This window comes from Pinus tabuliformis, chromosome 1_2 (assembly GCF_031772625.1).
Source record: "Pinus tabuliformis cultivar Carrire ecotype Pingquan chromosome 1_2, CPIR1, whole genome shotgun sequence".
Lineage (NCBI taxonomy): Eukaryota > Viridiplantae > Streptophyta > Pinopsida > Pinales > Pinaceae > Pinus > Pinus tabuliformis.
The window spans coordinates 667364014-667379112 of NC_142298.1; the positions used below are offsets into that span (position 1 = coordinate 667364014).

The 15099-nt window shown below is 37.5% G+C and overlaps 1 protein-coding gene across 6 annotated transcripts in view; it reads right to left on the reverse strand.

Annotated features, from left to right (window-relative positions):
* Window positions 1-5958: 5958 nt before the first annotated feature.
* Window positions 5959-15099, reverse strand: part of LOC149207452 (uncharacterized) — a 67846-nt gene continuing 58705 nt past the window's right edge. For 5 of the 6 annotated variants that reach the window (XM_089395724.1, XM_089395723.1, XM_089395720.1 and 2 more), the window contains 5 exons: window positions 9332-9519; window positions 8969-9053; window positions 8111-8182; window positions 7679-7789; window positions 5959-7327 (listed from right to left, as the gene is read on the reverse strand). In XM_089395724.1, the coding sequence (XP_089251850.1) occupies window positions 6482-7327; window positions 7679-7789; window positions 8111-8182; window positions 8969-9053; window positions 9332-9519 (1302 nt within the window). In that variant the 3' untranslated portion in view covers window positions 5959-6481. The remainder of the gene's footprint in view (window positions 7328-7678; window positions 7790-8110; window positions 8183-8968; window positions 9054-9331; window positions 9520-15099) is intronic. The other variant, XM_089395721.1, reaches the window with a different exon arrangement.

Below are 15099 nucleotides of genomic sequence, written 5' to 3' on the forward strand. Positions count from 1 at the left end.
TTCTTCTATTACCTTCTGCATAAATCTTTCCTTTGTCATGAGGGCATTTAGCAGCATAATGACCAACTCTTCCACAAGCAAAACATTTGAAGGGAAGCTTACCTTTGAATCTCCCGGAACTCCGCTAAAGTTTCTTCACAAAGTTTACCTCTTCTTCTTCTTCTGATATATATCCTGATTCTTTGAGATCTTCCTTTTCTTTTCCTTTTGCAGAAGCTTTGAAAGCGGCTTCTCTGTTATCTGATGGACCTCCTGTCCTCATTTCAAAGGCAGTTAAAATTCCATGAAGTTGAACAATAGTAACAGATTGTAAGTCTTGTTTTTCTTCAATGGCAGATACTTTTGACTCAAATTTAGAAGATAGAGATCACAAAATTTTCTCAACTATAGTAGCCTCCTTTATTTCTTCACCTAGATTTCTCATATGATTTACAATCCCATCTACTCGTAAGAAATAATTAGTAATATTTTCATCACTATACATCTTGAGAGTTTCATATTAGATTCAGAGAGTTCAGAGTTTAGCATGTTTTATCTGGGAGTCTCCTTCGTAGCTCTGAATGATTATGTCCAATATTTCCTTGGATGTGTTGAACTGCATGACTTTGACAAATTCTGATTCTGATAGACTTACCAATAGAGCGTTGACATATTTGGCATTGATTTCATATGATTTCTTTTCCGTTGGATCCGTGGGGACTACTGCTGGATATTGGTATCCTCTTTTCACAATTGCCCAAACCTCAGCTCCAAGTGACTGAAGATAAGCTCTAGTTCTTGTCTTCCAATATATTAAGTTATCTATGTTGAAAATTGGTGGTTTGATAGATCCCATTCCTTCGTGAATACTCATCTTGAGAGATCTTCCTTCAAGCAATCAAGCTTCTTCTAAAGGACCTGCTCTGATAACAATTGTTGGGAATAATACTGAGAGGGGGGAGGGGAGGCGGGTGAATCAGTATTTATCAAATCAATAACTTTTTCTTTTCATACTCAGATTCATATACGCTACTTCAATGAAGGGAACTCGCGTGTGTACACCGTTGTTCTTAAGGCAACCAACGTATATCCAGTGAACTTACGATTCAGTTAATTCATCGTATGTTGATGTTTAATCAATGCGTCAATACTTAATTAACCATTAAACAGTAACCATGTGCAGTAATAACAGAATAAGCAATCACGCATAAGAAACACACATGAACACCAAGATTTAAGGTGTAAACCTAATGCAGGAAAAAACCACTTGCTGTTGTCGTCTCTGTCTTCTTTTAATATAAGAAAAACCTGTTTACAATCTTGTATTGGTGCAGACTCATACCAGTACGCAGACTCCCACCTGCAGAAGGCTACAACCTTCTCCCATTCTCCAGCTTCTACTGGAAGGGAGCTACAACCCCCTAGCTCTTGTACTAGTCGATATGTTTACTGGTACGTAGGCGCCCGCCTACAGAAGGCTCCAACCTTCACTCGTTTTCCAGCTGCTACTGGAAGGGAGCTCCAACCTTCACTCGTTTTCCAGCTGCTACTGGAAGGGAGCTCCAACCTTCACTCGTTTTCCAGCTGCTACTGGAAGGGAGCTCCAACCCCCTAGCCATTATACTGGCCGATATGTTTACCAGTACGTAGTCGTCGACCTACAAAAGGCTATGACCTTTTCTCTTCCTCCAAGGACCACATTTCATAAATTTTCAGACTTGATACTCCCAGTACACAACAACACAATATGAAGGCCATGTTTCATCCAATTCTCATATTGGACCCATCAGCAACATTGAAGCTCAAAATCAATCACCACTGCAATACAACCAATCACTGAAAACCCATCTTCATTGAAACAAATCACAATCAATCAATCTGAACATTCAGAACACTGTCACCAGAACACAAAGCAAAACCTAGAACTCTGAATCAACAACGAGAACCAACTGCAACTTCAAACATCATATTTCAGAATGTATACGCTACTTCGAAGTACCGAACCAGCGTGATTACATGCCTTCACCAAGGCGAACCAGCGTATAGATCTGCAAATACTAACTTAAAACTTCAGAGCTGCTTCAGACTTCAGTCATTCCCAGATCATAACATTTATAGAATAAAACATGCGCTAACAATCAGATCTAACCTAACCAATATCAGATCATTCAATGACGAGTCATTTCAGGTCTCATGATCCTGATCCAACATTGAATTCAAGGTGCACAAAATATTTCAAATCATATCATAATCATAGCCCCTGCAACATAAAATATACTTCAAATAGAAGTATTCCGTCAGAAACCCTTACACTTGCACACATGGCCCTTTTATCTTCTCCTCCTTATATAGTTTTAGCCTTTCTCAATACCTCAGACCAAAACAACACTTAGAACCTATGGTATTCTTAGATGGAATCAAATAACCGTTACTCCGCTCAATAATGTGGGCTATTACCATGGTATTGACCCTTGGTATTCTTTACTCTTGAATTTCCTTAATTTTCCAACCCATATGCGCTTTTCCTATTGTGAAAGTGTGTGCATACATATACGTGCCTTTTGTTTTGTGGACACACGTGTATACGCTACTTGGACATAGTGAACCAACATATACTTCTTAAACCATTCTCTTTCCTCAATCTCTGGAGTCTGATCTATAATCCTTTGCTATTAACCTGTTGCAATGTGAACTGCCATCATTCATCATATATGAGAGTTGCCATCAAGGACAACACCTATGCCATATTGCCAACATTTTAGTGTCATGTAAAGGAATAATTTTGCCAATTGGAGCTAGTGTCACAATCCAACTTTGGATTTCTCCAAAATCCATTTGGGACCCATATTGTAGATGGTTTGTAGGTATATTACTCAATGGAGTAGTTGGTCAATCCATCATTCCACATCAATGGTTCAAAAGTGCTTTTCAAACTTGGAACATGGCCACAGGGTTTGATTTCTTAAGAGTTGATGGTCACATAGGTTTTTGGCAAGTAGTTCTTACATAGTTGTATCTAGATGACATATCACAATTATGCTCTCATATTACTTAGATAAGGTTTTGGTGGTAGTACGTTCCCCTAGTAGATTTATTGCAACATTTAAAGAATGTATTGGAGGTTGAAAGATCCTAAAGAGCATGGTCAGATTAGTGCCTTTGTAGTGTCTTAATTTCAAGATTTATTTGTTTGAACATATTTATGATTCTTGAAAGTCATATATTTTAGAAATTTGATCAAATTTTTTGGTAGCCTTTATGGAAATGGGCATGTTATTTGAATCTAGGGTAAATAAGAGAAGTTCATCTATTTAGAATATTTCTATCTTTAAAAATATCTTTGGAATGATAAGGATTAACTTTTTTTGGAACCTAGTATGTTGATATGTTCACAGTTTGAATTTTAGCTAATTCCAATGCCATGAAAATTTTGGTATATTTTTAGGAAAGGATAGTTATATTTTTAGGAACTCAATAAAGCACACAAGATCAACTCTATATTTCAAAGTCATTAAGAGAAGTTTTCTGTTTCTTTTTTTTAAATCTACATCCATTTTTGTGGCATCTAAAATATATTTGATGGATCCCTTGTGAGAAAAATTTATATTTGGAAAATTTAAAACACATTGAAGCTTGTGTTTTCTTATAACCTAAAGCACACTATTTAAAGAAGATTTCTCTCAGCTTAAGAGAAATCATAAAATATATATATATTTTTAATGTTTTTCATATTATTTTTCCTCACAACCACCTTCATAGAGAAATCACATATTTTTTGCGCCCCCATCCTCCCCTCTTACCCCAAAAAAATAAATAAATAAATAAAAAATAAAATAAATAAATATGTTTCTTTCACCCCACCTTTTCTCCCCCGTGAATATTTTACATTATCCATGTGAAATTAATGACAAAATAAAAATACCTTTTAAGTGCTTGACCCAAACAATTCATTCTTTCGATTTTGGAATAGAATGGTCTGAAGCAACTGCATGCATTCTTTCGATTTGGAATAGAATGGTCTGAAGCAACTGGATGCAAATGCAGCTTATAACACGTGATATCGCTCAATCGGGGAGCAGGAGGATGATGGACCAGCAAGTCACACTTCAAGAGAGGACATGAAGGGTTTGCACCGTGGAGTAAATTTTCTTCCATGGTGAAGAAACTCTCTTCAATATAATTCATAATCTGAAATGTTGCTCACTCTTTGTTTGTCAGCGTACTACTTACCAGAAGGTGAAGAAGAGGAAATCCCTTCAAGAAGCAATGGTGCTTTCTCAGCATCAATGGAGGTTTGGTTTGCGGCTTCCTTAATGACTCGCACTTCTCTTCAAGTGCACATTCAGACCTGTGCTTTATTTACAAGCATTGAAAAACGTTCTTTCTTTTTAGTTTCTGATCTATTTGTCCCGCAAGCAGATTGTGAGTAGATATATAATAATTCAGTAGTGATGCTATACAATCAGAAAGAAAAGAAACGCTGAGAACCTGTAAGTTGAGCCTCCCAACCCATTCGAATTATTATTATACAACTTTGAACTTGGCTTTGATATTAAATGTTATCTTTAAAATGCACGATAAATATATTCAACACATAAGATTACAGTGGAGAAACTCTCCGAGGAAAAATTACATTCCATCATTTTATTCCCTGTGTAAGTTTTCGAGTGTACAATAAGTCCCTCTATATAGAATTAGGAGACTATAACAAATAATAATTTTATTGAACCATGTTCATAATCTTCATGCTTGACATATCTCTTTGGTCCTCATTACTATTTCATATGTGGACCTTTATGAATTATCTTCATAATTACATATTACAAAGTATTTATGGGGCATCACAAGTAGAATTTAATCCTTTAAGCAGCATGCTTCATGATTACATATTACAAAGTATTTATCGAGCATCACAAGTAGGATTTAATCCTTGAAGCAGCATGCTGACACTCAATTGACCAAAAGAGTCTAATGCAGGAGTATCCATGGTGTAGTGGCAATCCCGCATCACCCAAAAATATTTCCTTATTGCGTTTGTTTTAGTTTTGTTTTGTTTTGGGTAGGCCGTTGGAGGAACTCAATGTGGCAGGTGGTAATTGGCAGAGAAGTGGACCTAGTTGAATGGGCCAACTTAGATTAACAGATTTCAAGGAGGCTGAGGGTCTATAAAAGGAGAAACCATTTCCATTGGAGGCAGATTTTAGTAGTTTGGGAGCTTGGTGATAGCTTAGAGAGGCGCTCAGGTAGAGCTTGATAGTGAGCAAAGAACTTAGGTGATGTTTTCAGGAATAGAGAATCGGGGAATTGCACGTCTGTAGACCTTGGAAGACTGTTATTACAGTCGTGGAAGAAGCAAGGCACGAAACCTGCTCTTGGTTGTACAAAGGTTTGTTCTGTTAAAGGAAGCATCGCCTCATTATTGTGCTTATGTTGCCAATAACAAGCCCTGGACACTGATTGATGTACGATTGTCATTGCCATGCCTGTAAGAGCAAATGGATTGAGGAACAGAGACAACAAACCTGATAATGTATGAGTGTTGTGATTGCAATAAAGGACAGAGCTACTAAGCCTGTTAAGTAACGCTGATAAGAGCTATGAACTACATTAATTGCAGATACAGCGTTGTTGATATTCTTGATAACTTGTCTGGTGAGATTAAATTTCTGTTAATTATAAAGTCTGTGTGGAACCTAGAACTAACAGTATAAGCTTCCTATGGCGTTTAAATCGGAGCTGTGGCCCTGTTGTTGTTCATCCTGTTTCAGTAAAGATATAGTTTGCTTCTGTTGTGTACAATCTGCAGGCCCAAGGTCACCTGCATCGGCAGACTAAGATGAGGTGAAAATACCTGTGTTTCAGGTGTAAGTTTACTCTTGGATCAAATCTTGTGTCACTGTCAATTTGAAGTAGAGTGCAGTACAGGTTACTCAAAATATGATGTGGTGAATCTCTCAGATAAAATTTCTTTGAACAAGGTGACAAAATATATGGAAATTACCTTACAATTACCAGTCAACCATACTGCTCAATAGAGCTACAAACACTGAACAGCAATTGCACGCGTAACTCTTACCGAGCCCTAGAATATGATAGACATACAGGAGAATACAGGGATTTGATAATGTTGACCACAATTTCATCTAGCAGGAAACCCTGGCATATGGACCATCTTACATATAGATGAACTTTACCTAAAATAAAATAAAATAAAGTACAATAGGCAATATGACCTCTCATTGTATGGAAAAGCTGTATCTCATGCTTGAAGTGGCCTTCTGGTACGTCTTAATAATAATGATATCCTTGGCATGCTGCAGGCCAGTCTTGGATCTCTCTGCATAGCAATAGATACTGATCCATTTCCCACAATCTTACCACATACATTGCATGTATTTAATCATATATTCATCATATTCCAAACTTAGGAAATTACCGCTACATCTGCAACAATGGCTGAAAGTTCTGTGTTGCATTTAGTAACATGCCCCCGACACTTTTGTTACCATATTGTTTCACTCCCAATAAGCATTGCAGATTTTTTCCATTCATGTTTTGTTGGTTTAGCAACTTTATCCTTTGATTCTTGTCTACCACCAGCTGAGACAGGCTGCTGAGCTTTTTCTTTTATTTTAATACCATTTCCCAAGGTTCCCATATCACTGGTTTTTTCTGCCATCTCATCTGTTTTCTTTGTCACATATTTTTGTACCACCACCATTTCTTCAGAGTCATATGAGACTATATTGTCTTCAATTATGTCAACGTTGCTTCCTGTAAGAGTCTCTGCATTTCTGATGCTCTTGATATCATCATAGTTGGGAATTATTGATGCTGAAATAACAGCATTTACTAGGTTGTTTTGTCCTTTGCCTGACATGGTGTTGATCTGCAATGCAGTTGTATCTGCAGTTTCCTCTGAAGATGAAGTGGCTGTTTGCTGACCAGTTTCTTTAACTGAAGATGATTCTAGCACTGTGCCACAATCCTTTTTTTTGGATCTATCATAATCTTCTCGTGACATAAGACCCAGTTCCCCTGTAAGGTCTATGGCTTCTATTTCACGAGTCTCACTGATTGAAATCTCAGTATTTGATTGTTTTTCATTTACAGACTTGATGGAGGCTTCCTTCTTCTGATTCTTCTTTGAGAATGAATTGCCAATGGCATACCCAGGAGCCTCCACGTTCTTCTCATTTCGGTTCATATGTTTCCCATTCAAATTACTTTTATTTATTTCTTTGATAGAAACAGCCTTGTGAGATTGAAAGGATGTACCATTTGAATTTGTCACAGAGTTCGTGTTTCTCCTTCCAAGTTTTGGAGACTTAGCACGAGTCACAGGTATCTACAACAATCATTGAAATGCTTCTTAGATAATATAGAAGGTATTACAATTAATTAGGCATATCAAACAGGAAAGGAAATAGCAGTTGGCATTTGTCCTCAAGAAATCTCATTAGCACTCCAGCACCTAATACCAGAAGCAAATGAGCATTGAGAAGACCACCCAAAACTTCAGCAATGATAACAAAATTTCTGTAAGAGCTGAACTGGAATCAAAACTAATATATAAAAGTAAAACTGTAGCACCATCCTCGAGAACTAACTTGGGCAAACAAAAAATATCTCGTAGAAAGATAGAGAGTATCACAACAAAGAGTTGGGCGTACTTCCACTGAGATGCAATAGTCTGTACCTTTTTTATCTCCCGTTTTGGTGGTGCTGATTCTTGATAAAAGCTAGGCATGGGTGTGGCTCTGAAATTCAGACCTCTCCGCAAACTTTTAATTTCAGCCTCCATTTCTTCCTATTTATAATGATAACAGAAACTTAATTATATCTGGCTAGATTAAAAAGACCAAATAGAATCTTAGTTAAAAAATAATCAGTAGATTATCATTAACTAGAGAGAGAACGTCACTTTTCAGGTTACCAGAGGCTACCCTATGCTGTCATGTGGGAAGAACACTGTTTTCTGAGTTCTCCAGAACTGATGTCCTATGTTAATATAATAATAAATACCCATGAGGTGATTCATTATATTAACAAATATGCAAATTGTAAACTAGAATGCTGATTAGAGTCAACAAAATCTCAACAACAACAAAAAAAGGATGGTACCACCAACCTTTGTCTTTGCTTGAATTTTGTTATTTTCGTCTTCCTTGGCATTCAATTTTTCTTCTAACTTCATATAGAACTGGAACAAACCAAAAATTCCATCAGACAGTAACAGAAAATTCCGTTTGAACTTTGTAAAGACCAGATCATGGATAACAGAATGACAATTTAGAGGGGACAAGCTACACTAATATCAAGATCCACAAAAGAAGTACATTTACCAATCTTTTCTGAATTAAAAGATCAATTTAGATATAATGTTATGGCCATAAAAAGGTCCATATGCTCTGGTACATTTCAATTTGATTCAGAACAACACAATATAAAACCCAAAATAGGTCTAATTCATAACTGTGCTTTAAGATAAGAAGCTCATTTTAAATTACACACCGCATAATTCAAATTAAACCTAGACAGAAAGAATACACGAAAGATAAGGTAAGCAGTTAAGATGAGCATAAGTACTTTTGCTTGAACCACCTCTAATACTATTATCTACAGAATTCCACGATTTGTTTTCCATTGGAGTTAAATGGCTCTTAGTATTTTAATAGAATTTAAACATTAACTAAATATTAAGAGTCTTGGAATGCAGAATTACAAATTTCAGTTCATAAGATCCTCAAATCATAACTATCAGTCCAAAAGATTTACACACAGAGCAAGGCCAGAAATTTTCTTAAGTAATTTTACTATGCTCAACACAAGCAGAGAAAGTATTTCCAAATAATGGATCATATGTTAAGACAGTTGCAAAGAGGCAGTATTGTAACATTTTAACTCAGAAAGAATAACTGAAAACAGCTCACTATTGCTGCATTCGCAACCACAATACCAGCTTGTGAAATGCCATAAAGTGATTTACCTCTTTCCGCTTCTCTGCTCTTTCATCACTTTTCAAGCTAAATGTTGTTGAAGTCACCTTTGGAATTGATTTTCTCCCATTAGCACTAATAGACCAACAAGGCCATGGCATACACATATTGTTTTCTTATCAGTCTTGGTCGAACGTCAAAAATACAATTGAAACTTCCAAAGTAAACAATGTTCCTATTTCCCTTATAGGTTTTAAAAACCTACTAATCAGTTCTAAATTTGCATGCTAAGAAAAATAATGCAAGCTTTAACCTATAGCAAGTACAATTTTTCTGGTACCAATAAATATAACTGTGCAAGGAAAGACCACATACATTGAAGATTTTTACAAAAGTCTATTCATTAGAGTTACCTGTTTTCAGTTGAATGGCATTTATCTTGTCCCTTTTTGGAATCAGCCAACTTCCTGGATTTTCCTTCATTCTCCTCAAGGTGTCTACAAACGGGAGATGAAGCATGGTGTAATGCACCCAACCTCCTTCCTTGGACACCAGGGCCCTGGGCCGCAACAATATCACTGGAACCCCTTGAAATCTGGAACTTTCAACATCTCAGGTATCATATTATCATGCAAGGTTGATCAGCTTCAATAAATCAGCTAATGATGCCTCCATACCACCGTGGTAGTTAAATAGGAGATGCAATCTAATATATCATATGCAATACTAATCAAACATTAGAAGGAACAACTTGCAAGTATTCAAACTAGTAACTGAGTGCATCACACATGATCCATTATAATTCACCTTATGATTATCGAAACACAACATACAAAACAACAACCAAATACTTTGCTACATAAAGTACAAACACATGGAATGGGTGCCAAGGAGTGACTTACCACCCAATTGCAGGTATTCACTGTGGACAGCAACCCTGCATTGGATTATGAGATGAAGAGGGTAAGGGTTTGCCTACTAGCTCTCTCTCAAAACACCCTCCACATAGTGTTGTAGGATCCAAGCTGGATAGCGCTGAAATACTCAAGAACCCCAATGCCAACCACACAAGTGCAGATTCAAGCAACACCCATTACTAGCACTCATGTTAACACATGGGCATTCCCTTACTACCGGCACTCACACTAGGTCAATCAATCCACTTTCATCTCTCTCACACTTCCCAAGGAATCTTTCAAGGCAAGCCACAACTCTGCTATAGAAATCCCAAGCTAGGCTACAAATTTGGTACAGATTCCATGCTCATATGATCTCTACTTGATCAAAAACCCTAACACCATTTGTATTGGTGTACATCCTAGGTCACATGGATCAAGTACTTAGCACAAGATTTCATCTCTATACGTATAATCCCTCCGAAGGTCCTCTGCTCTAAACAACCAACCAAAACTCCACATAATAAACAGCCATTCAACATATGAATGGGATGAAAACCCTAGCAATCAAACAGGAAAAGAGGGAAGAGGGAAGAGGTATATATGGTAAGACATGCATTGGAATATGAGGTGTCAATATTATTATCACGCCTTTTTCCTTTAGGCCATCTTTTGATCTTGGAGGGAGAGTTCCACAAATGACAATGGTATAACAACGTTTACCCTTTAACCCCATCTAACCTTCTTGTCATATCATAGTCACCTCTTACTCCTATGCAACAATTTTACGTTGGCATGCCTTTTAGGATTACATCATGACTACATCATAATGTCATGTCCAATCTTAGCATAAACAAATATCCAATGGGGCCTGAGACTGTGGTTCCCACTAGGAACTTCACACATCACCCCACTTATGAATAAATATACATTGCAGGAATGAAGTGCATGATCTGTAAATCACCATGGATATTCCACTGGAATAGTTCATCACAACAGATCTTATAATAATCTGAAATCTTAGACTATGCAAATTTATTTCCTTAGGTCTCAGATTTGTTATCTATAGCTTATGGCTTGAATTAAAGAAATATCTCAAATAAGAAATGGAAAGAATAGACACAAACATGTCATCCACACAAATGAACACGAGATCTAGCTTGGGAAACATGACATGAGAGAAAACCCAGCTAGAAGGTGAGGCCTATCCTCTTCTCTCTTTGTTACTGTTATAAAAATGCCATACAAAGGAATGGTAACTCCTATGGAGTTACCTTTTAAAACGGTGGCTTCAACTGCTACTACAAAAATCCTCCTCCTATGTTAGGCTTTGAAAATACCATTCCCAAATGTTTTGCTCAACTATGAAACAAGTACAATGCAAAAGAATGGAACCCCTTCTCCTCCTAGTGGCACAATATCTAACATAGCCCTATAGCCATCTAGGTTTATGGGTTTGACTTCCTCAACCCTCAATGTGATAAGGTTTCGGACCTTATAGAATCTTCTTGAAAGTCCTCATGTGGCTTTACATCCACTCATACCATGGTAGCCAACTATGTAGGTCAACTTACAAGAGGCATAACCTCTAAATACAAGCTGCAATTGAGGTGATTTTTAGATTGTTGGAAAGGTCTTAGAGTGCAAATCAACGTTGAGGATGTGGGCGCAAGATCCAAGCCCTTCAACCCAAAAAAAGTCGTTTGATGCCTCAAAATGGCTCTAGATGGTTCCAAATCCCTATTCCAAACTATGACCTGCCACTAAAATGGGCCCTACAAGTAGATTCCTCCAATTTTTCCACCAAGAAAGTATCAAGATAGATGACAAATTATATAATGATCCAATCTAGATCATATCTCCCCATTTAGGGAGGTTTTTGGTCCCCAAAAGCTTCACTAAATTGGGTGTGGAATTTTTTCCCCTACCTTCTCCTTGGAGTAACTATTTGCATTACTTGGGAGTTGTTCTTTCAACCAAATCTACCAAAGGTCATACTACATATGTCTAGTAGTTCTCGACTTTTTTTGCAAAACTATGTCTTCTATCAACTCTACCTGAGCATCTGGTACTAAGTCGTCTATGGTAGGTACGACCCACTTCTTCTAATCCAACATGGAAGGTCCATTAGAGCTTCAAATTCTCCATATTCACTATTGACTAAATGCACATGTATGGGGTTAGACTAAGTCTATAAACATTAGCTCCTACCTCAGCAGCGCCATACAACAAAGCCTTGATCTTACCAAGACCATGTAGTCTTTCCTTATTTAGTTGTAACCAAACTTTGTGTCCCCTTTGAATGATTTCTCTATTCTATGCTGATGATGTTAAGCCTTGTACCTTTTTTGTGACTTGTTTGGTGTCTTTTGTGCTTGCAAATGGAGCTACCTAATCTTTCAACAAACATCTCTGCTTTCAATGCTTCTCCTATGATGTCTTCCCTCGCTCCTACTTGTTGTCCATATGTAACATCTAAAGGTGAAGGTTGCAACTACCCAAAACAAGTTTCAAAAGTGGCTTACCAATAGATGTGTGAACTGCTCTACTATAAGACTGTTGAATATAAATAAGATTTTCATCCCAGGTCTTCAAATGCTTCTAATTATACCCCCTCAAAAGCTGCACCAAAGTCCTATTGACTATTATTATTTACCCATCTGTATGTGGATGGAATGCTAGACCTATTCAACTTAGTGTCCATCTTCTCCCAAAGTGTAGTCCAAAAGGCACTAAGAAACCTGGTATTCCTATCCAAGATGATGTTCCTTGATATCCCAAAGTGCAACCATCCCTGTTCAAAGAACATGTTCACTACTTCTTGACCTTGTTGGAATTTGGGTGGCCATGGTCGGTATTTTCATTGAGGAAGAAAATCAAATATTTAATAATTATTTTGCCTCCTAAAAGTGTCAAGTCGGCTCCAACAGTTGACAGGTCGGCTGGGCCACTTTGTGGCACCATTTCAACCCTCTAATGATGTATATATATAGGAGAAACGTGCTCCTCATTTGGGCATATGAATTTCTTATGGAAGAGCTCTAATTCAGCCACAGGAAAAGAAGGATAAGGAGGGCCGAAATTTCAGGGAAGTGATTTTTGGGTCTATTGTTTCTCTTATTTCTCTCTCTGTTTTTGGATTTATGAACTGATCTGAATTCTCTCTCACAAGGAAAGAAGTTTTTCTGGGTTTTCCACTGTTGGGGTTTTTCCCTGGCCATAGGCCTAAATTTTGTCTTGTCTCTCATTGTTGCACTACTGTTGTTCTTATTGTGATAATTTAATGTCTAAATGTGAATTGATGATAAATAATGCTAATGCTAAATTTGTTTTCCTAAAGCTAACTACTGTGAATATAATTTGCTCTTAAAATTGCCCTTAAATTTCAACATGGTATCAGAGCTAGGGCTTTGAACAGAGGGCAGAAAGAAGATCAGCTTGGTGTTATAGCATCTTAAGGAAATCAACTACCATAGACTGAATTTGTGGAGGCAAATAGATCAAAGTTCTGGGCATAATTACCAGCCCTAATTGCAGAGGTAAGGCCATAGACAGTATAAGGCTAGCGAGAACACTTTGAGGACATTTCAACCCTATTCAAGGAGACGTAAATGCTAATATAATAGCCTTCTCTAAGCTGCATATTTTTATGGAAGAGCGAAGGTCAAAAGAGGCCTCTCAAGGTCCGCTAAACTCCTAATTTTCCTAAGTTACAGTCATTTGGAGAAAGGAACTGAGCCTCCCTTCTGAGCATAAAAGTGTAATCACAGTCATCCTATAAGGAGATCGAGACCTTTGGCAAAGGGAGCGAGCTTCTGGACATTGATTAAAAGGTCTTTTTTTCCATCTCATGAAATCAATCCAAAGCAATGTTTTAAAACTCCGACTCCGACTCCGACTCGGCCAAGGGTCGACTCCGACTCCGACTCCGACTCGGTATCGACTCGGCCGGCTCGATTTCAATGACTCGGTCGTTGTAAAAAATACATTAAATATTTATTTTTTATAAAAGCACATAATTTTAAAGATTTTCATTCATGTTTCCAAACACACAACATTAGAATATAGATAGAAGACAACATATTATCAAAGTAGGCTCATGAATATATCCATTATATCAAAATGGCACCCAGTGCATTGTCCAATACATACACGATGATGATATAGAGATCAAAACAAAAACAAATAACCAAGGAGGCTATAAATGGCCTCTACAACAAAACTCTATGACCAGTACTACTGGCTACTGCTAGAGTTGCCAACATCATCTGGCTCAGTGCTACTTGGGAGCGGGAGCGAAAGTGGGGAGCAAGAGCGAAAACGGGAGCTGGAGCGACATTTTCAGAAGCTCCAGGTTTGGGGGCGAATCCTGGAGAAGTTCGACAACCAATGTCACTAACATCAAGGTACAAAGAGGGATTGGTGCTCTTGGTTAAATACGAGTTCCATACCCTAATACAGGACAAAATTCAATGGAAACATTGCAATCCTCCAATCCTGAAATCCTGAAAATCTGATAAGTCTGCTGAATTTTGAATGAAATCTAAAATTCTACTTTCTCCATATGAAATCCAATGAGGCCGGAACCACTCTCAAACATCCTGAGTCATTTCATGGTAATGTTAAAAATTTAAGTAAAAGGATGAAAATGAAGATTAAGGAGAATGTCACTTTTACTTTAGGAATTTAACATTACCATGAAATTTGAGTAGCATATCAATACTAGGAGAGGTGAATGGACCCCAAATAGCACTTAACCAATTTAGAAAACACCTTGGAGTCCCCAACAATCAGCTAAATGTTAAAAAGTTCAAAAAAAATTAGAAAAATCGTTGTTTTTTGTGGGGACTGGCTAGATTTAATGACTCGGCCAAGTAGATGTGGAAACGGCCGGGTCGGCCGAGTCATGCAATAACTCGGGCGAGTCAGCCATGACTCGGCCTCCCGAACTGGTTTTTCTGCCGAGTCATAAAATTCTTCAATGACTCGGATCAACTTGGCCGTTTCGGATTCGATTCGGCCGAATTTTAAAACTATGATCCAAAGTTCTGGGCATTTTCGTGGGCCTATTGAGCATGCATGCAACATTAAAGGTCTGATTCTCAACCTTATAACATTTAGTGAAGGATCCCAGTAGTACTGGGCATACTACTCTTATTAAAGGTATGAACTCTTCATCTTAAAGAAGTCTGAGATCCATCTATATCTTTGCAGAACTAGAGCAATTTTGAAGGCATTCCGGGAGGGTGGATCTCTCCTACAGTCAAAGCAAATCTTGCAATCAT